Source organism: Vulpes lagopus, chromosome 4 (genome assembly GCF_018345385.1).
Source record: "Vulpes lagopus strain Blue_001 chromosome 4, ASM1834538v1, whole genome shotgun sequence".
In the NCBI taxonomy this organism is placed as follows: Eukaryota; Metazoa; Chordata; class Mammalia; order Carnivora; family Canidae; genus Vulpes; species Vulpes lagopus.
The window spans coordinates 35,216,955-35,239,148 of NC_054827.1; the positions used below are offsets into that span (position 1 = coordinate 35,216,955).

Here is a 22,194-nt window from a genome sequence, read left to right on the forward strand (position 1 = left end):
GGGGCAAGGATGGCATAAATTCTCAGGCCTAGATTTTCCAAGGATCCTCTCCCATCCAATGCCTTGGACTTCAGCCTTCTGTTAACATATGCCCCCCATCGTGAGCCTAGAAATTATTAGGGGTTACATCAGTCTATATTTTAAAAACCTCCAAAAATCCCTTCTACAATTCTCTGAGAAAAATATTACCATTACTGTCTTGGTTCAGATTTGATATGTCTGTAAACTGGATTCACCCTTTTTTTTTTTTCTTTTATAAGGAACGCCAAATGTGTGGCTTTGTGTTATGAGCACTTTCAGGAAAATACAGCCATGCTGAGCACGCTGACAGCCCCCACTTGAGCAGAAAGCCTTTCCTGGGGTTGCCACGCTGAACCATAAGATGGCACCAGGGACCAGCTGCCACAGGGTGAGTAACTCGTTAGATGTGAATTTGCACTTGTCATCTCCAGGACTTTTCAATACAATCTCTGAGGTCTACACACTTTCTGACAAGTATGCACAATTATCTCTGTTCAGCAGGTAAGAAAATAACAGGATTTGGCTGAAGTCTCATAGCTGATAAATCGCAGAACTGGCATTACAATGTGATGCCAAGGTCTAGAAAGCACATGCTCCATGCTTCCAAGTGGCTTTCTCATCATGCTCGCCTTCAAAGAGTTTCCTGTGCCCTCCCCACCCCATTCCTGGGTTTCTGGGTCTGCACAGGGAAGAAGGAGAGCCCTGAGAACATGGTCAGGAGAGGAATCCCAAAATAAGACTGGTCCAAGGCTGAGGTCCGGATGCTGATCTACGGCCTGCAACCCCAGCTCAACTCTTCAGCTGGAACATCCAATGCACTTTTTGCCTGCTGCATGCTCTTAGGCACAGGCTTCTCTTCTGCACGTGCCCAAGCTGAAGGTCTAGTGTTCCCAGTGAATACGCGTGGGGAATGAGGAGGTGCCAATAGAGATATTCAATCAAGAAACCCAAGTCACAGTTTTTGAGGAATAAAATAGTACAATTTCAGAGCTGGAAGAAGCGTTAGAGATCGCCTCAGGCAACCCCTTCAATTTGCTTCTGGATATAGGCTCAGAGACTTTAAGGAACTGGTCTGACTCACAAAGCTATTGTCAGTGTCGGGACTAGATCCTGGGGCTCCAGAAATTGTGTTATTTTCTATCACATCATATATTGTCTCCCGGCACGGAGTTTTTATTTTATTTTAAGATTTTTTTATTTACTTATTCATAGACGCAGAGAGAGAGAGGCAAAGACACAGGCAGAGGGAGAAGCAGGCTCCATGCAGGGAGCCCGATGTGGGACTCGATCCCAGGTCCCCAGGATCACACCCCAGGCTGCAGGCGGCGCCAAACCGCTGCGCCACCAGGGCTTCCCTATTTTTGTTTTTTGACAGATAAGTAGACAGTCTCAAGAGAGGTTAAGTGGCTTCCTTGGGCTGACACTGTAGGTGGTAAAACCAAGCCTCGAACTCAGGTCTGCATGACTCCTAAGGGTATGTGTCCTTTCCAATATGCTTTACAATCCTTGAGATTACACCCTGTCCTTTATGACAATCCCAGCTAACCACTTGAATCTGCTAAGGACGTCACTTCTGCCCAAAGAACCAGCGGTTCTAAAGGGACTTGTGGCAAACACTAAAACCTGAACAAAACAGGCCTAATTGGCATTTGAGGTAATAAACAAAACACCAAGATTATATACAGGAGCGTTCCCCAAACTTACAAAGATGGCCCTGGGTTTGCACAAGGACATGCTGTGGAGAAAGCTCTTAGAGATGTCCCTAGAGCCTTCCCTGAGGTGGGGGAAGCCAGTGGCATGTTCTTAAGGCCTGTCTCTGAAGTGCTGGCAGGGAGGGGAAGCCTCTGACCTCACCCATGGAGGCTAAGCACCTGGAGACGCCAGAGCAGCTGTACGAGCCAGGCTCCTCCTAGCTGGGCAAGCAGCTGACCGGCATGGCCGGGCTCGCTGGGACGATACGCTGTGCACACGCACACCTGCATCTGCACCCACGCCTCAGACCTAGCCAGACGCACAGAGACGTGAACATGCGGGCGCACCACACACGCACCCCATCTGTGGCCTCTCCGCGTGTCCCTTGTAGCTATGGTCCCTCTCACCTCCCTCCTCTAGAAAGGCCCAGATGCCTGAGCTGACCCAACCCCCCGGGCTCCGGCTAACGCCATTACCAGCCCAGCGATTACGGGGCTGGCTCCAGCAGCACAGCGTTTGCTGCCGGCCTGGGCCACTAACAAGGTCTGGAGAGAACAGTCAGGGCAGTTTATGACAGCTCCTAATGATGACGGCTCTCGGTAATGACCAGCTCCACCGCGACCCGAGTACGAGCTGATTACAGGCTCTGGCTCCCGCTCCGCGCGCCCAGAACAAAGTTCTCCCCGGGGGCCCTGACCGCAGCAGATGGCCCCCTCCCTGGCCACCGGGCCGCCGGCTGACCTCATGGGGCCGGCCTTCGGGGGCCCCTTCAAGTGGGTGGCCCAGGGCTGGCCGCGGTCCGGCCGGCGCTGCCCGGAGCCTCTCCTCTGGGACGGGGCTTGAGGGCCTCCTCTCGCCCTCCTCACCCTCACCCTCACCCTCACCCACACACTGCCCCATCCAAAACGTCCTCCCTGAAATTCTGCCCTCGGCCCTTCATGGCTTCGGATTAGTGAGCACCTTTGCCTTCCGGTCTCCTTCCCCACCCCTGCTCTTCTCTTAAGATACAAGTAAAAGTAACATTTCAAAAGAGGCCCCTGGCGCCCCTCCATCGCCAACAAGACAAATGTTCTCTTCCTTCGCACAGCCTTCAAGGCCCTTCGTGACCTGGCTTTGCCTCCTTTGTGGATCTCATTTCTAAACGTTTGCCCCCATATACCTTATAAACTAACCGAAATGGCTCACTGCTCCCCAGCACGCAGATAACGTCATACTTCCACGTCTAGATGTCTGCCTGGCCCTCCACATAAGACCGCTCTTCCCACGTCCGCCGTTTCAGCCTGACAAACTCCTCCCAATTCCTTGTAGAACAACACAAGGCATCTCCTCTCCTCTGGGGAGCTTTAGCCAACCCCGCCCCAGGACGAACGGCCCCACCCGGTGCTCCCAGTCTCCACTTCGCAGCTATTCCGCCACACACGATGACGCGGTGGTTACGTGGATCTGCTCTCCCCTCCGTATCCCTCCAAAGGAAGCCCTCTGAGGGCACCAACCGAAGCCCGGCCATCCCGCCCCATCATTCTTATGTGCACCAACCCGTGCTGAGGCCGGATGGTGCCTGATGCGTCCTCACTCCGGGCATTTATTAAACCTCTAACGCTAACGTGCGTTTAGTTCATGGAGCCCCTTCCACCACAAAGGCAGGAAACAGAAGGCGGAGTAGCACAAAAGTGCTGGGTATTAGGCTTCTGGGAGGCAGAACAGAAACCCCTCTGGGAAGCCCAGGACAAACCTGAAGCTTTGGCCTCCAGATGGCCCCAGGAATGGGGGGTGCCCCAGTCCCTCATGAGCTCCCCTCCAGATACACCCCCACCTCCACTTCCACACCTCACCAGCTCCTATTCAGTCAGATAGAAGTGTGATAAAGTGGGTGGCTCTCACCTCATGCGGTGGCCCTGAGAACCGTGTAAAAGGCACTACAGGATAGAACCGGGCCTACAGAAACCTCCCCTTGTCTGTACTTATCCGCCCAGATATGAGCGATCTTCTGGCCAACTAACATTTTAGTACAGAAGGGCTCAGGGCTCACCTGGCCAAGGGCTCACCTCCGAGTACTGAAGACCTGTGAGGAGGAAGGGATTGTCTCTTTGGCTTTGACTATGGGCCTCCCTTCTTCCCAGGTCCTGTGTGTGCACAATTGGAATCTCCTTGGGTGTGGATCCCAAAGTCAGCATATATAGAGCAAAGTATTAGCAAGGCTGTTATACTCTAAGTTCAACCACAGTCTGTTGGATTGTATCTGTGCAAGAGCGCATACATCCTGCAGATAGTCGGATTTGCAAAAGAAAGTACACACACGTACATGCGTCATACACCTGTTTCTAAATGAATATGGTTAAGAATAAAGACGCTATAGTCTGAAAGGCTGACACAGACCTGCACGTGGCACCTTACAGGCATCTGAGCCCCGACACCTCTACATCTCAGCACAAAGACAGTAACTCTTCCCAGTTAGCCTTGCTCCCTCTTGGGGGAAGCAGTCATGGCTTTTGTGTGGGTGCCAGGCTGCCCTCATCTGCTGCCTCGCCCTTCTACTTTCACCACCTTGCCCAGAGCAGACGGCAATACTTAGTGACTGACCCCCCTTCTTCGTGGAGCCGGGCCCCGCCTGGGAGGCATCTTAGGTCTATGGCCACACTGAATGGGTAACCACTGTAACACACCTGCTCATTCCAACTGCTGCTTCAAGGAACAGATCCAGAGCTGGGGAGGCCCCCCTCCACCCTCCCAGCAAGGTCCACAGACATCACAAAAGCCAACCCCTTCCATCACACCTTGGATCAGCCTTTGTGGCCCCAAGTCTTAGCCAAGGCAAAGCCCTAACACGGGATGCTGACTCAGTTGCTAGAGCTGACCAATGATATTCTCTACCCACATTCGTTTGCTTGAATTGGCTTTGTCATTTAAGAATTACCATTCTTAATGGTTGGGGATCTTAATTCCTTTCCCAGCCCTTGTCTCCTGATTCCAGGAACGCCCATCTTGACTTTCTCCATTAATCTGAAGTCTAAAGTTAGAATCCTCAACTCCTCTGGTCAGCGACCCTGAATTTCTCCATCTCCCACAGAAGACCCTCCTTCCTCAGGCCTGAGAGCATCTGAAGTTGCCAGAGGACAGAGACAAACAAGCATGGCTGAGGCCTGCCTCATCCACCAGACTCTGAAATTTATTGAGGACGAGAAACAGGTCCTTGGCTCAAAGCCGAGACCAAAGGAAGCCTAGAAGGAGCACAGGCAAGTCCCTGATGTCCAGGAGGTATGCATGGCAGGCTGGCGCCACCGCAACCCCCCACCCCAGGCAGCGATGCAGGAGGGCACTCACTTTCCAGGTGCCAGCTGTCTCTTCTGGTCCAAGTGCTAATTCCAGGCCCCTATTTCTAGCTCTGTTGCCACAGACACAGAGATAGGGATTTCCTTCAACTCTCAAGCCATTTCCAGAAGCTGAATGGATCTGTTGTGGAAGACACAACAGCATTAACTAATAATTTTCAATGGGCTCACAAAGAGAACAGAAGACATCTGAGGTTCTTCCAGAAGGATATGTCCCAGAGAACACGCTGAAGAAGGGCGAGAGAACCAGAGAAAGCTACTCTGGTAATCCTGCCTGAGTGAGCGAGAAACACAGTGTAGGGAAGCTGGTTCCTCATTTTTCTCCACTGCCAAAGCACTATTTTGGCATCTCTACAACTCACAGGCATCCTTTCAGAATTTGTAAATGATTTCCCTTAATTCCTACCCTAAAGAAATACTCCTTTATTCCCTAAATATCTTCAAGCCAGTAAGCATCTGCTATCTGCACGCCAATCCCTAAAGAGCCATCAGAAGAGCCTGGCTCCACACACTCGCAGCCCCTCCCACTTGGGAAGACCTGCACCAATTACTCTCAAGACTTAACAGGAGCACAGATGCTCTCTGCACTTAAGCTCAGACCTCCATACCAGAAGCCCTCACAAAGACACAAATGCCACCTCTTCTGGGCCCTTGCTTCCTCTCCCTGACCTGCTAAAGAAGTCAGGATGAGAGGGATCCAGGGTGGGGCCTAAGTTACAGGAAGTCCCTAGGAACACCTTTGAACTCAGTCCTGCATTAAAGACCCCACCCAAGGCCAGGGTGATCTAGAAACTCCAGACTCCGGGACCGAGGCTGTTTATAATTCAGCAGTGCCTCCCAAAAAGCCACCATACGCGATGACCACAGTATCTTCCTTTGAAAGTCCTAGAAAGCTTTATTTCATCTCTTTTCCCTTCTACCACCATTCACTTGTTCATTCGGTCCTTCACTCAAACCTGTGGTGCGGGTACCTACTGCTGCAGCACTTACAGCATCAGGTCTGCCCTCTCCGTTCCAGATGGATCTCTCACCAGTGAGCCAAGCCAAGGGCCCCAGGGACGCGTCTGCAGCACTTTTTGCCACTACGATCCGATCCGAGCTCAGCAGAATTCACAAGGTGATTCCGCCCCCTCCCACCATGGCCCGGCCCCAGGGCCCCATCATTCAACAGGCACCAGCCCCCCTGCCAATTTGGTCCAACAAATGTCTATTTTCTAAGAAACCTAAGCTGGCTGCTTCGGGTTCACTTCCCTCCTGACACATCACAGGCTGTTTGTGTGATGCTGATGGAAGCCGTCCTGAGGCCTGGCCCCTCTGAACCAGGAAGGCCCCAGTGCCAGCACTAAGTGGCATTCGAGCCCAGGGAGGGAGGCCTACGCAGCACAGGAGGCTCCTCACACCCAGGCCCCGCCAGCTCTTGCTCCAGGCCAGGCTGCGGGGCCAGGTCCCCAGGGGCGCAGGAGGAGTGACAGTGCTAGTGACAGGCTAGGCCACTTACACAGCAAAGCTATCGCTCAAATATTTATCGTATGTGTCTGGCTTTCACACGGAATTTGCAACCTGCCAGTTACCAGTGTTTACCTTGGTAGAAATTCACGGGAAATTTTAGTCTGAACAAGCCCAGAGTTTATTTTACTGCCAGATAAACAACTTTCTTTGATAAATCATCCGTGTGACAGTGTTCCTGAAAGACTAAACAAAGATTTCAAACGTAATCTATAGGCCTTTGAGAAGTCTTCCAAAGCTAATGCATGTTTAATTGGCTGCTCTGAGCAGGCTAGGGCAGGGCAAGGGCCTGACATTTCTTTGGCCATTTGTTCTCCTTAAAAAAAAAAAAAAAAAAAAAAAATAGAGCTTCTGGCTCATTTCTGCAAAACTGGATGGAATTTACCAATATATAAATGCTCACTACTCTGAAAACAGCCTGTTTTTTTGGACAAAGGGAGTGCATCTCACAAATATCACAAGGTGACTGTTGGAAAAGAGGCAAAAACTGCCCTGGATAAAGAGGGCGGAGGTCAGTCTAACACAGAAGCGCTTTAAAACCTTTCCTAAATGGAACCCAATTAACTAGGAGTAGAACAATGCATATCAGGAGCAAGATTTCTGAAATTAGAAATACACAAACAGAACAAATACCTTGAGGAGGCATGTTCTAGAGCTGTACATGGTCAGTCCAAGCTCCTTGCACCGCCATCAGGATGGTCTGCTGACTCCCACTTTGATGGTGCCTCAAGGATGCCAGCAAACTAAACCCTGATCGAACTTCTAGTAGACACAGGGGTGTTTTCTGTTTGGTTTGGGTTGCGTTGTGTTTATTTTGGTTTTGTTAACTAGAGCACCTTGAAGCTGCGTAAAGCTTTGCAAGTTTTTCCAAATGGGCTTTTAAAAAGCCTTCTTCAGTTTAATCCTCTGCTAACCAGAGAATTAATCAGAACATTCCATTCAATTTCCTGAAAATTTTGGCCAAACATGCTGATTTCATTCATGCCAGAATCCTCCTACCTAGGCTAATTTCCATCCTGAAACAATTCTTTCCAACATGAGGAGATAATAATTATGGACTGAGCAGCAGCCATATCCCAGGAACTCCACACACTTAATTCAATTCTCCCCACAACACAGTAACATGGGAATCACCACTCACATTTTGAGAGTGAGGAGACAAGCTCAGGGACATTCAGAGACTTTCTCGTGGTCACTCAGTTCATAGGGCTGGGATTTACTCCAAGTCTCCCTGGCCCAAAGCCTATGTTCTTTCTACCCTACTCCACTGCCTGCCTCTCCACAAAGAAAGAATCCAATGACTGCCAAGCAGTTTTCAGGTGGGGGGCACACCTATCAGTCCTTTTATATCCCGCAAGCACTGGAATCAGTGAAGGAACACCCTCCCCGGGAGCTTCCCCACCACTCCTGGAAGGATGGGAGCTTGGTGACACGGGAGCATGTGAAGGAGGGTGGGTATGAAATCTGGACTGGCTGCCCAGGTAAGTGCGAGTGGGAGCAGAAACTTTAATGGATGCCAGGCAGAGCAGCCTCGGGCAATCTAATGACTAACTCCTTTATCTGAGTCGTATTTTTCTCCATCCATAAGATGAGAGCCCTGGACTGGCTGATCTTTGAGGTTCCATCCAGCTCAGCATTTCTTTAAAATGACAAAGGGATACAAATGAGCAACGCAGCCCCCCAAAAAATGGGCCGCTTGGGCAGGGCTGTGAACAGCCCCCTTACCCCAAAGCACCCCTTCCCCTCCACATCCTCCCCCCAGGTCCAGAAAAGCTTCAGGGAACAGAGATGAGGTTGATGGTCAGTCCTTCTTGCTCCCCTTTCTCCATGACGGTTCATCCATACATCAAATGATAAGGGGGACATTTTGCTAAGTGAAATAAGCCAGACGCAAAAGAACTAATATTGCAGGACACACTTAGAATCATCAAATTCATAGAGACAGAAATGAGATGGTGATTTCTGGGGGCTGGGAGGAGGGGGAATGGGGAGTTAGTGCTTTATGGGGACAGAGCTTCAGTTTGGGAGGACGAAACATCCAAAAGATGAATGGTGAGGAGGGCTGCATGACAATGTGCATGTACTTAATGACACTGAACTTACACCTAACAGAGATGGCAAATATCATGCTATTTACATTTTATCACAATACATTTACAAAAAAAAGAAAGAAAAAGAAAGAAAGAAAGAAAGAAAGAAAGAAAGAAAGAAAGAAAGAAAGAAAGAAAGAAAGAAAGAAAGAAAGAAAGAAAAAGATAAGAAGGCTTAAGAAATGGGGCAGGGCCACTCATAATCAGAGAATCAGTAGCTGGAGAGTACCTCACAGGACACCCAACCACACCACCTGGCAACTGACGGTGGAATCAGTCTTAGGACAGAGAAAAGCAATCACTCCAGCGGGACGCAAGGAGGGGACAGGGTTGAAAATAGAATTAGGTTGGGGAAAGATTTCAATAAATATGCTGAGAGCAGAGGACAGGGAGCTCCTGAGATGCACCTCTCGCTTCTCTTGGGAGAACCCGAGGGAGGCCTCGTTGCCCAGGACAGCTGGCTGGGCTACTTCCGTCCCTGGAAGGATCGCCACGATGAGTGTTTAGTGAGTCCGGACAGCGTGCTGGGCCCAGGGCTGGGTTCCTGACACACCGTCTCATCTGCTCCTCACCAAAACCTATTCCTGGATATGAAATAGAGGGAGATTGAGTCCTGCAGAGGGTAAGGGATTTGCCTGGTGCTGCAAGCCATGCAATAGAAGAACTAAAGTAGCTGAGGAAGAACTGAACTCAGTTTCAGGGAAGGCCGTGCCCCATCCATGAAGCCTCCCTTCTGTGTCCTTTCTCATACCTCACGATACTTTCACAGGCTCAAATATGCTAAAGAAGAGTGATCCTCACTGAAATTTGCTTTACTTAAGTATCTTCCTACCAGCTGGAGCCAAGAGAGAATTACACATGGAGACAGGGAGCACCGGGCTCACCAGAGGGGTAAATGCGGCTCTTTCCCACCTTTGCCCAGAGAGAGGTTCCTTGGCATGGCTTCAGAGTGCAAAGTGGTCCCCATGTGACCCCAGCCCAAACTGCCCAGGGCCTGATTCTCTGGCCAGGACCCTAGGTTGGGGACGTGTTCAAACAGTCTCCAATCGGAGACCACGGGCGAGCAGGCAATGGACATCATTACCAGCCCAGCCAACCAAAGGCTTCCAGGCTTCTGGTTCAGCCACAGCCTCTGCACCGGCCAGCACACCGCCCCCCCTTCCCATCCCTATACCCCCCAGCACAGGAAAGCTACTCAGATCGGGACACGGGCTGTGAGCTGTGAGCTATGCTTCCCGTGCACTTAGAGCATCCACTCCATGTTTTCCCCTCACATGAAATGCTGTAACAATCCCTTCCAAGTATTTACAGATCTGCGGATGGGAATGTATTTCAGAGGTCTTCAATGACAATAAAAACCAGTTGTTTTCAGCCTGCCAACTCCACCCCGGGAGCTGTGTGCCTTCTCCTCTATTTAATTTTACTTTGACTGAACTGGATTTCTGCATGTGAGTGCTTTTGTTCTTTTTTTTTTTTTTAACATACACACATCTACACTCAGTCACCCAAAACAGGGCATGAAGTTTTCCTTGAAATTAATAACCATGTTGTACATAGTCACTTGGAAAGGAGCTTTCTCCTTTTATTAAAAAAAAAAAAAAAGGAAGTCCAATTACCATATCCCTTACCATCCCATCATTCCAATACTCATCTGACAAACTTTCATTTCATGTCTACCATGGGGAAGACACAGTTCCAGGGACTGTTTAAGTACAAACAGGCCTTGTTTTGTTCATTCTAAGACACAGATTATCTTCACATTTGTAAAGTGAAGTATGCTTCCTTTGTCAGGGTACAAAACAGCACATCTCATAATTAATGGGCGTCTTGCATTAGGTAAAATAGGGCACAGGACACAGACCCTGCTCTCCAGCAGCTTACAGATGTTGCAATTACTGTGCTGGCAGCCAGTTTTCCTCACCTGCAGGAGGAAACCCAAGGTTTACTTTGGAAAAGGCTGAATCTACTTTTTGCAAGAGATCGAACAGCCCTTCAGAGTAAAGCACTCTGCCTCCAAACAGCAGCACAGCCAAGATACCTTGAAAAAAGAGTCCGGCAGAGTGAGAACAAATTAGTGAAGGTTCAGGAACTTCTGGAAAGATTTCTTTTAGGAAATACTCCCAAATGCTAACAGCGAGACCTGATTTCTGTCCTTTCCTATTTGACTCAGTTTGGTGTTACAAAGTACGGTTTTACTCTTTATGAGGAAACATATAAAAGGAAAAAAAAAATCCTTCCAGAAGGCAGGGAAAATTTCTGGAGGCAAAGAAGTCTTTTTTTCCACAGCAAAAAAATACTGGGGTAAAGAAGTTGTCACCTGAACTCTCAAGCTCAAAAAACTGGAGTAGCCAGAACTAGAGGAAGCTCTGAACTATCTTAGCAGAAGTACATCATCATACACACTTCTAGCAGAAAAAGCTTAAGGGTGTTTACAAATAGGAGAAGCTAGAGAGCCTGGCCGGAGGCGGGGTCCTAGGCTCCCAGCAATTATAAACCAGATCTTCATATCCCTGGGATAAGCTAACTTAAGGGAAAGATGCTGATGGGCACCGAGTTGTTAACAGCAGGATTACTAGTGTGGCAGCCTGCAAATGCGATACTGGCCTGTTTAAGAGAAAGGAGTGGCACCCTGTTGTCACCTAGCAGGAAAAGCAGAGAGAACAAAAAGCAGAGCGGTGCATCCCAATTTCAGCACAGCAGGCAGGCTGGCCACCATGTTGAATTCAGAGCCTTTGCACCATCTAACTGTTGGCTTTCCCACATCTGGTACTTGATCCAGGCTGATCCAGCTGCATTCCTGAGTATCAGCACACAGGTGTTTCTACTGACACTTTTCCCTGTTGGGAGAAAAAATGTGCTCTGAACTGAGGGGGTACAGTGCGAGGTGGAGAGCCTAGTGGCCAAATAGACCTGCCAGAGATTTAAAAATGCACCGCCTGGGAAGGAGGTGACGGGCTGTGCACGCCCAGCTCCACCGAGGCTGCAGGAATCTGAGGATGCATTGGCAGGAGGGCGAGTGTGTGTGCTGACCCAGAAGGAATGCACCCCCTTATTCCTAGAGCTCAGAGAAAGCCTTCCAACAACCTGATGTCTTCCCACCGGGGATGTCAGGGCCACTTAATGCAAAGTTTGATCCGTGGAGTAGGGAGTAAAACATTCTCTTTCTTTTCTGTTGTGTGTCAGCTTGCATTGCTGAATTTCTTTGTTTCCTAACTGAATCCCATCAGCCTGGCTGACTGCCTCACTTACTTGAAATGAAATGAGCTAAGAAACAAGTTTCTCAACAAGGCTGCATTCTCCAGGATGCTGAGAAGGGCAGAGTTAAGCTCAGCCCCTGCAGAGTGAAAAAAAAAAAAATCCTATTTATTGCCTTATAAGAACATTACAAAAAAAAAAAACAAAAAGTATCTCCTGCACCCAGTTCAAAAGGCTTGGCAACACCATACCCATGCTGAGGGGATAAATGCCTCCACACCAGAGCCCAGTGGCCGTTCATCTTCTCTGAAATGAGGAGGGCAGCATACCAGATAGTAAAAGAACTCCAGGTGGGAAAGTCAGATTCCTTATTTATGAAATAAGTGGATTTGATAGGATGACCTGGAGGGTCCAGAAGGACCTCCAAAATTCTCTGAACCCAAGAAGAAAATCACCTCAGGGTGAAAGGAACATAGTCCCAAGCCACTGATTACTCAGATCTGCCAAAACCTGACTGGTCATTAAAATAAGATCTACCCCTCCCTCCTATAAGCAGTAAGCAGGTGGCTGGCCAACTTAGCAGGTAGCTACTACAGTGAGGAAAGGAAGTTCCTCTCAGGGGAGTAACCTGAGCACCCTCTAGACCCCCACCCTACACCATAAGGCCAACCTTCCACATTCAAATTCCCTCCCAAAGCTTGCCTCTTCAGCCCACTTCTAGAGAATGTCTCTAATTTAGCTAGTTGCCACAAAATCCCCAATTACCAGAATTTTGGTGAGTAAGTGGGCATGGAGGGAGGAGATGTGATGACAAGTTCAGGTTGGTAAGTTCCAGACAAAGACTCTGAGCATAAAGACACAGATTCTCTTCTCACAGTTCCCTAACATTAATTTGGCTTTGGGTTCCCACAGCCTCCTCCTCTGCTGGCGAGTTATATCACGACTCTGTGACTCTCTAGAAAATCACTGATTAGTGTTTGGTCAGTGTTTAAGAAAAAAAATAATAAACTAACGTGCACTTTATTCTAGGTAAGTATTTAGGAGTAAGGTATCTAGCACAGTGCTTTGCACTCAAGAAATGTTGAATGAGAGGAGCCTGGATGGCTCAGTCTGTTAGGCGTCTGGGTCACAATCCCAGAGTCCCGGATCAAGTCCTGTGCTGGGTTCCCTGCTGAGCAGGGGGTCTGATTCTCCGATTCTCCCTCTCCCCCTGCTCCTTCTCTCTCTCTCTCTCTTACATAAATAAAAATATCTTTTTAAAATGTTGAATGAATGGATGCATGAATCAATGAATGATCAAATACATTGAATTTGAGTTCCTGATTAGGAAGGCACAGTTGGTCAATCACCTCCACACACTGAGTTCCAGAATTTTCCATCAGTCTTCCCTCAGGAGCTGAGCCTAAAAGAAGTCATATGAGCATAAAATTTCAGCTAATATATTACCTTTCAGAGTTTACTTTAATATGGTTCCCTAGATTTGCACAATATCAAGGGACCCACTTCTAAAAGTGAGTGTGCTCATTTGTAGTATCTGAAGAGGATCAGTGAAATCTAAACGTGGCTCCTTGGTTAGCTCCTGTAAGAATTCTTTGGGATCATAGCCATATCTTAAAAGATTCTTTCTGCCCCAGCCATGCCACAAAAGGCTTCTCATCAGGATTTCTGAGAGATTGTTTTTCCTCTGTCCAAATTCATCTTTGGGAAGAAATCTCAACCCCACCTGTAAAAGAAAAACTTGTCGCTAACACAGTGTGGGGCTGTGTACCCACAGACTCTACGGCAGGAAACCTACTGGGCTCAGCTGGGCTCTCGGCACCTCTGATGAAGCAAGGCGGTGAGCATCAAGAAGCAAATGTGACTACTGGTCAATGGAAGGGTCAGCAGAATCTGCACACATCACCTCAGGGGCCCTCTACCATTTCCTTTAACTTCATTTAAAACAGCAACCAAAGAAAAGGATGTGACTCAAAGACAAGCAGGAGAATGCATACTGGACCAATCTTCCTAGATGTCCTCAGTCCTCCACCAAGAACAAAGGAGGCAGAGATGCCTAGCACATAAACAAAACACACAAGGCATATCCATCCTCAAGAAGTTTTCCATGGCAAAGGGTCTGAGTTCTCCCCCTTCCATCTTCAGTCACCATGACAATCCTGAGAATATGTGTGTCACATGTACAATTTACTCCAACTTGCATGTTCAGGTCACATTTGTGTGACTCAGATACGCCCTCTGCCAGTTCTAGGCCCTTCCACATGCCTCACTATGTGTGGTTAATGAAAACATGGAGCAGGTAGCCCTGAATGGACAGACACATTACCTACCGTTCTGCTTTTCCTGGTAAGAGTTCTGCATGAAATCCAGCCTCAGGGACACAATACAGGAATCGCCAGAAATACACTGTTCATTGTCAGACTGTACGTTCCTTCAGCAAAGTGGGCCTGGCCTAAGCAGAGCCACTTCTTGGCATCCTGATAAAATAGAAGGAGCCAACCCTCCAAACAGATGTGGTTGACATCTACCTCTCCCAGAGAAGATGGGCTCAGGGTGTCTGGAGCTGTTCAGGTCTTCCATAAGGCTGACTAGAAGGAGCCATCCTTGAAAGGTCCCCTGAGTTCTGCTCCCCAAGCCACATCCAGCCCTTCCCCTGGGACTATAAGGGCTGATTTGGAATTCCTTTTTAACCCAGAGTGATTTGGAAAGGAGGAAGAGAACTCTCACTACAGGGAGGAGGTCAATTTTCTGTGCCAGGAAGGACCTGACAGGGGCCCCTCTAAATGCCCACAGCACTGGACTCCCCATCCCTGGGAGGGCACCCTGTGCCATCATTTCAGAACCTGGGTGGAGTGGTGCTGACACCTAGGGGTGGATGGAGAAAGACTAGTATGGAGGGACAGCCAGCTAAGCAGCCCACAGGACCTCCTAGGTGCCCCCCACCCCACCCCGGGAGCATCCAAGGAGTGGTGTTATTTCCTAGCTCCTCCACCTGTCCTCAAGTCTGCCACCCTCCTCTCCTGGAGAAGGTCCCCCCAAACCCACCCAGTGATCCCTCACACAGATCCCTCACAGAAGGGCAGAGGCCAAGTTTAATAAAAACGAGCCAGTTCTCCACCCTATCTACATCTCATGGACCTGAGAAAAGCAGCCATTCGGGCAGAATCAAGGGAGAGACCATGAAGCTCCAAAGAGATGCATCCACAGGCTCCGTGTTGACCAGGGATGCAAACTAGGAAGACCAGGGAATATGCCGAACCTCCCAGAGGTGGCCAGGGATGCTTTCTTACCAAACTCGCTGGCGCAGAGATGTTCAATTATGGCTTCAGATTTCAACTCATTGTCACACGGAGGACACACGGTTGTGCCTGGGAAGGGAAAGCAGGAGAAAGAGGAGCTGTGAGTAATAGGGGTTAGGGGTTCTAGAAGGAGCTCCCCCTGGGGAAGAGGTCAGGACCAGGCTGAAAGCAGTTAAAGGTCTTCCGGAATTTCTAAAGGACAACTGGAGAATCAAAGAGTCCTGGAGCCCTGGCCCTAAAGCCAAATGCACATAGTTTCTTGAAACCATGGGGGATAAAACTATTGACTATGGCATGACCATGTATTTACTTATTAAAGATTTTATTTATTTATTCATGAGAGACAAAGAGAGGCAGAGACACAGGCAGAGGGAGAAGCAGGCTCCCTATGGGGAGCCCGATGCAGGACTTGATCCCAGGACCCCGGAATCACGACCAGAGCCGAAGGCAGATGCTCAACCACTGAGCCGCCAGGTGCCCCTGGCACAACTATTTCAACCCAATTTACCTGGGGCTGGGCAGGGGCGGGTCTATGAACTGTGGCTTGAGGGGAGTCGTCATCTATTCCAGTTGTTTGTTTCTTGTTCTTCCTCCCCTCTCCCTTAAGTGTCTCTCTCTGATCCATGCCCCGTTCCCATGCCCAAACTCCCAACAGGACAGCAGATCAATCTGACCCCCTCTCTAGGAGCCAAGAGAAGGAAACTCAGTCAGAATCATAAAGTCTATGACAGGATGAGCACTGGGTGTTACTCTATATGTTGGCAAATTGAACACCAACAAAAAATAAATTTATAAAAAAAAAAAAAAGAATCACAAAGTCTAGCCGCAGGCCCCAAAGTCCCCTTTCCAAAAGGGCTATTGCAGTGCAAGTCCCTGCCTGCCTGCCTGGGTGGGAGGCAGGGGCACCTGGGTGGGGGCTGGGGGTAGCATTAGCAAGGGCTGCCAAATGGGAGAGCTGGGAGGACGGAGCTACCGGGGACCCTCTGAAGGCCTTTGCACGGCATTGTGAAGTACTTTGAAGAGGAGTGTGTGTGGCAAGCATGAGGGCCATTGCCAGGCACTAGGCACAGCAGTGGGGGCGGGGGGGTGTACTTCTGAGGCCAGGGCCAGAGGCCTCCTCCAAGCCAAAATGCTGGGGAGGGGATCCCTGGGAGGTGAAGTGCCTCTGTGGGAGGACAGGGAGAAAGTGCAATCCCCAGAAGGGTGAGGTGGCCTATCAATCCCACCACCAACCCCACCACCATTGATGACTGGGAGTTTAATCCATGTATCTAGGGAAGCCTCAGTGCGTTCTAAGGGCACCTTACCCCTGGCAAAGCACTGGAGGCCAAGCCAGGCTGGAGCAGAGGAGCACAGGAAAGTCACCCCAAGGCAAATTGTAAGATGTAAGGCCCTCTGTCTTCTTCTCCCCCACTGCCCTCTGCAGTGGCCTCAGTGGCAGCATCCCCTGCCTGTGAGTTGCCCTGTGGCTCAATGAAACGGACCAAGCCCCCACGATGGTGATGCTATGGGGGAAGCGACACAGCCCTGCTAGGCCAGTGCTGCTCCCAGGACATACCTAGTCCCCAGCCCATCACCCCCACTTCCAAGCAGGGTCCCCTCCTGGCCCAGCAGAGACTACAACCCTTCATCTTCCGAAACATTCCTCTCCCCCCTTCACTCTGTGCCCAGGGCCAAACACCATCCAGATTCTGAGGGCAGCATGAACCACAGCCAGTCTTCTTCTAAGCAGAAGACTGTGTGACTGTCTTTTGGCCCAGAATTTGGAAATTTGCTTTTCAGCTAGAACTTGAAATTAGGTTCTGGAGGTAGTGTTTCTGACAAAGGGAAAAACTAACCCAGGATTTTGCATTATACTTGTTGCTTCCGTGGGGAGAAAAACAGGAAAAAGAGATCCTGAAATATGGGAAGGACCATGTAACCCATCCCAGGAGAGTGAAAGAGTGAAGTGTGCCTTGGGGCTTGCTTTCTCTTTCTTTCTTTCTTTCTTTCTTTCTTTCTTTCTTTCTTTCTTTCTTTCTTTCTTTCTTTCTTTCAGTGGAAGTTATCACACTGCAAGTTTCTATTAATATAATCTCAACCAAACAAGTAGCAGGGCTGGGGCAGTGAGAATATAAAACACTGTCCCCCTGGCACACTCACATCATCCGCTCTGGATCCTCTGGGTTCCCTGATGGGCTCTGTAGGCCACAGGGGCATTTCTCTCAGGCCCATCAATTAATGTTTGACCTTCAGTGCCTCTCAAGGTAGAAAGAGCATGTTGGGGTGAGCTCTGTGTGCTCTCAACATGGCTAACCCCCATCGTGACTTTTCTCGTGGCCAACTCTGGAGCAGCTTGATCCAAGGAAAGGAGGAATGTGTAATGCAATATTAATCTGTGCCCCCTCTGGTGTGTCCTTGGGGCCCTGCAGGCAGCCTCAGCGGGAGAAATCCACCATCCATCTGAGAGGTAGAACTAAACTGCTGTTTTAAGGTATATTGAAAATAATGTTTAAAGCAAAGGAACCAAAAACAGAAAGGTTTTGTGTTTCATTAATATCTTAAGGGGAGGAGAGGAGACAGTCCAACACTAGAGTTACAATTAAGTGATTCTAAAAAAAAATCAGTACCCACATGTGCGCGCTCTCTCTCTCTCTCTCTCTCTCATGCACACACACATACACACAATTACACAAAACTCTCGTGCACACACACAGCAGGTCTTCTCTGGCCAGCGCCTTGATACCCCGAGACAAAACCCTCGAGAGGCTCTCAGGAGACCTGAGGGCACCATGGCCTCTGCAATCTGCCACTAGAATGGCCACGCTGATCTAACACACAACACATCTGGACAACAAAAAAATAAAACCCCAAATATGTGCCAATTCATACAATTTCACTCAGTGAAACCTGGCTGGAAGGGGAAACAATTTATCGGCCTGGGAATGGATAGGTCTCCTGTAAGTGTAAGATTTAGAAATAACTGTCCTGGAAGTTCATAAAGTTATGCCTCTCCCATAACATGCTGACAGAGCCAGGGCGTCAGCCTTTTGGAGGGAAAAGTAGCTTTGGACTGATCTCTCATTATCAAGTTGATCTTTATTAACACGTGGCCCCTAAGGCTGCCCAATACCATCTAAGACATGCCCAATTACATGAACAGCATGCAGAGATATGCGTTGCTTTGAAAATTTGGTTTTAATTTCAAAGAATAAAGAGAGAGGAGGCTAACAGTAGTGCACGTGTATGTATCTGCCCAAAAGTACCAGTCCCCATTCTGGAGCTACTAGCCAGAAGGGTATGAGGACTGGCAGTGTGGTCTGTCTCACCCTGCTCCTACACACACACACACACACACACACACACACATACGCACAAACGCACACGCACACACACACAGCCCTTCTGACCTCCACGCTCAGCTGACAATGGCCATGCAGCCTCAGAGGACCTCATGTGGGGCTCCCTCCCACCAGCGCAGCAGTGCTGGGGAGGAGTTGGTGCTCTCTCCCCGAGCACAACCTCTCACCAAAAACAATGAGAACCCACACTTGACTGGTCCCCTCCGGGCTTGTCTCTATTGGGCAGCCGGCCTTGGGAGGATGCCTGCCTAGGCACTCCTGGGCTAGAGGGGAGGAGAGGGGACAGTGGTAACAAGGCCCAGACTCAGGAGGTGGCAGTCAGATGAAAGGGCGGCCAAGGAGTCAAAGACGAGACAGCAACGATCTCTTGTTCCCCCACTCCGTGCCAGCCCTTGGGACAATTCTCCCCTCTTTATAGGTAGGCATCTCGGCCAGTCCCCCGTTGTCCCCTCAAAAGGGATTTGCCCAAAGGTCTTCACTTCATGTGCACAGGCTGTCCCCCAAAGAGACGACTGGGAATGCAGCAGAGGCCTCTGGGGCAGAGCCGGGCTAACCTCCCCCTGCCAGGCCGGGAGGAAGGGGAGAAGGGAAATCTGTGGGCTGCAGGGGATCGCCCCACAACGCAGAACACAAAGTGCTTTGTTTGCTCTAGGTAATTACTAAGCTCTAGCTCCCAAAGGGCCGCACTTCCCCCAAAGGTTAACCTTGTGCAGACACCCAGGAAGTGGCCAACAGAGGTGCCCTGGCCACTTCAGCCAGGCTGCTGCCTCTCCTGCCTGGCAGGGGCCCAGGCCACCCAACCAGGGTCACAGCTGACCAGTGTCTTCACCCCCTAGAATAAGCAGGAGCATGGAGAATCCAGGACTCCCTTTCCCCATCCTAGCACCACCCTCACGCGGGAAGACTAGACCCTTTGGAGGACATTTCTCTTTTAGGCACCATTTCAAGGCGAGCTGAGTCCCCCACCCCAAACACCCTCCTCAAACCCCCTGGGGACACGTGCCCTGCGCTAAGCGCACCTCGGACCGGCTCCGCTCGCCATCCCCGGACTAAACTACATCTTTCAGCCTCGACTCTACTACTTCTGAAGAATTCGCTCCCGTAAGAGTCAGGCCCGCTGGGTTTTTTGCCTGTTTTGATTTGTGTCTTTGAGTCTCCCAGATTTTTTTCCCTCCCACTCGAGGGCTACCCTTTAAGAGGGAGGGGTTCGGAGTTCCCGGGAAGCACAGGCCCGCCGGCGGGGCCGTTAGGAAAGTGCGATTTTCCGAGCCCCACTCCCCAAGGAGAGAGGAACAATGAGCTAATTACATTTTTATCTTTCTAATTACCCGAGGATTTGTGTGAATGGGAGAAGCAGGGGGTCTGCAGGAAGGAGAGAAGGCACTTTCTACCCCCAGCCCTCCCCGAGCTGTGGCCTGAGAAGGGTGGAGAAACACAAATCCTGTTTCTAAACTTTTTTCTCTGCCGGTTCGGTAGCCCTGCCGGGGCTCCTTGGCTGAATGACCAGCTAAGGAAAGTCCTGGGGGGGGGGGGGGGGGTGGTTAATCCTCATCGAACCTACGAAAATGAACAAAGCTGCGCCTTAGCTTTTTCTCGGCGTTTCTGGGCTTTCCACACTTTGGATCTGGGTGTCTTCCTCCGGGGCATCTTGTCTCGGGTGTCAAGAACGTCCACGGGGCCCCGTTCCCTCCCCGAGGGCGAAGGGCTGTCCCTTCACAGGGAGAATGAGGCTTTGTCTCAGGTACGGAAAGAGCGAGCCGAGGTCCCAGGAGGAGCCGCTCGGGGCACCGCGTGGAGCTCGCTGGGGGCCCGGGCGCCGCCGCCGCCGCCGGGAAGCCCGCGGCGCACCTGGGCGGGGAGCGGAGCCGAGCGACCCTCGGACCGACCCGAGGCTGTTTAAAAACTCGCTCCGCACAGCTCGGGGGCAGCCCGCAGGGAGCACGTCCCGACGCCCGGGCCGGGGTGCGCGGTGGCAGGGGCTGTCCCGCGGCGGCCCCCGGACCCGCCCGCCCCGGCCGGGGGGCTCGCGCGCGCGGGGGGGGGGGCGGCCTGACCTTGGGGCCTGGAGGCCTCGGTGGCATTGGGCGGGGTCATGGCGATGCAGACATCCCCCTCGGGGAACTTGTCACACTTGAGCATCTCGGGCCAGTAGAAGCCGAAGAACTGCATGACGGGCTCGCAGGAGTCGCGCACGGCCTCGCAGAGCCAGCGGCACGGGTAGATGGGCCGGTCGAGGCACACCGGCGCGAAGAGCGCGCAGAGGAAGACCTGCGTGCCGATGTGGCAGTTCTTGTTGAGCAGGGGCACCCAGCTGCTGGCCTGCTGCTTCACCTCGGCCATGGTCTCGTGCTCCAGCAGGTTGGGCAGCACCATCTTCTTGTAGCCCACGTTGTGGCACAGCCGGAGGTCCGCCGGGATGTCCACGCACTGCGGCGGCTTGGTGTAGAAGCGCCCGCTCTGGTAGGAGCCGATGTCCGACTGGAAGCTCACGTAGTCGTACTCGCTGGCCGAGCCGGCGGCCAGGAGCCCGGCGGCCAGCGCCAGCAGCACGCCCCGGGCGGCCCAGCGCCCGCCCCCCGCGCCGCGCCCGCTGCCCATGCCGGCTCGGCGCGCCCGCTCGCGCGACGTCGGGGCTGCAGCGGCCGCCTCCCCGCGCGCGTCCCGCCGCGAACTTGCAGGGGCCTCCGGGGACAAAAGGCGGCGTCCCCAGCGCCGCCCGGTGCTCGGCGGCCGCGCGCTCCTGCCCGGTGCTCGGCGGGGGGCGGCCCTCGGCCTGCGGCGGGCGCGGGCGCGGGCGCGGGCGCGGGGAGGGGGGAGGGGCGCGCGGCGGCCCGAGGGCGGCCCCGGCTCGGCGCGGCGCGGCTCGGCGGGGCTCGGCGCGGCTCGGCGGGCGGCGGCAGGGCGGGCGGCGCAGGGCGCGCGGGCGGCACCGACCCCCGAGGCCGCGCGGCTCGAGTGCCCGGCGCTCCCGGCGCTCCCGCGGCAGAGCCCTCGGAGCCGCCCCGCGCAGCCAATCAGCTCGCGGCCGCCGCGAGCCGCACTCGGGCACGTCAGTCACCCGCGCAATTAGCCAATCGCTTCCCTCGCGAGAGGGCTCGGGCTGCTAGAAGTAAGCCCAGGTCAACACCCCTTAAAAACAAAACCAAAAATAAATAAATAAATAACGGAAGGAGGGCGGGGGGGGGGCGGGGGAGGAGGGAGGGGAAAGGACGGCGAGGGGAAGAGGACGAGCCGGACGGGCGGAGCGGGAGGGGGCAGCGCGCGGCGGGCAGGGCGGGCGCGGCCCGGGCGGGCTGCAGGAAAGCGAGAGCCCTTCGCCAACTCCGAGCCCGCGCGACCCCGAGCACCTTCCTTTTCTCCTTCTTTTTTTTTCTTTTGACGCTTTTTCCTCTTCTCAAGCAGCAGCCCACCAGACAAGCGGCCCGCCCCCGGTGTCGTCCTCCGGGGCCGCAGTACAAAGGCAGACGGGGTCGGGCACACCCGGACCGGCTCAGCGCGGCGGCACCCACCGAGGTCGGCTCGCGAAGCCCCCGCCGTCCCTCCCGCGCACGCAGGGGAAGGTGCAGTCGGGGCGGCTCGCTGGCTCAGAAGGCCGCGCCTTCCCGGGTGGGGACAGCCGGACACCCGAGGCACTTGGTGGTTATTGCAACGCGACCCGGCGTGGGAGGAAATATTACTCACACGCCTGTTAGCTTTGGGAGGACAGGAAAAGAAAAGACCTACT

At 52.0% G+C, this 22,194-nt stretch overlaps 1 protein-coding gene across 5 annotated transcripts in view; it reads right to left on the reverse strand.

Annotated features, from left to right (window-relative positions):
• SFRP1 (secreted frizzled related protein 1) overlaps positions 1–21,546 on the reverse strand; it is a 232,224-nt gene extending 210,678 nt beyond the window's left edge. Inside the window, exons 1-3 of one of the 5 annotated variants that reach the window (XM_041751507.1) lie at positions 20,525–21,546; positions 15,121–15,198; positions 9,046–9,222 (exon numbers count right to left, since the gene is read on the reverse strand). In XM_041751507.1, coding sequence (XP_041607441.1) covers positions 9,046–9,222; positions 15,121–15,198; positions 20,525–21,068 — 799 coding nt within the window. In that variant the 5' untranslated portion in view covers positions 21,069–21,546. Of the gene's footprint in view, positions 1–9,045; positions 9,223–11,311; positions 11,476–15,120; positions 15,199–20,524 lie in introns of those variants that run through there. The other 4 variants (XM_041751505.1, XM_041751508.1, XM_041751509.1 and 1 more) reach the window with 4 other exon arrangements.
• Positions 21,547–22,194: the final 648 nt, after the last annotated feature.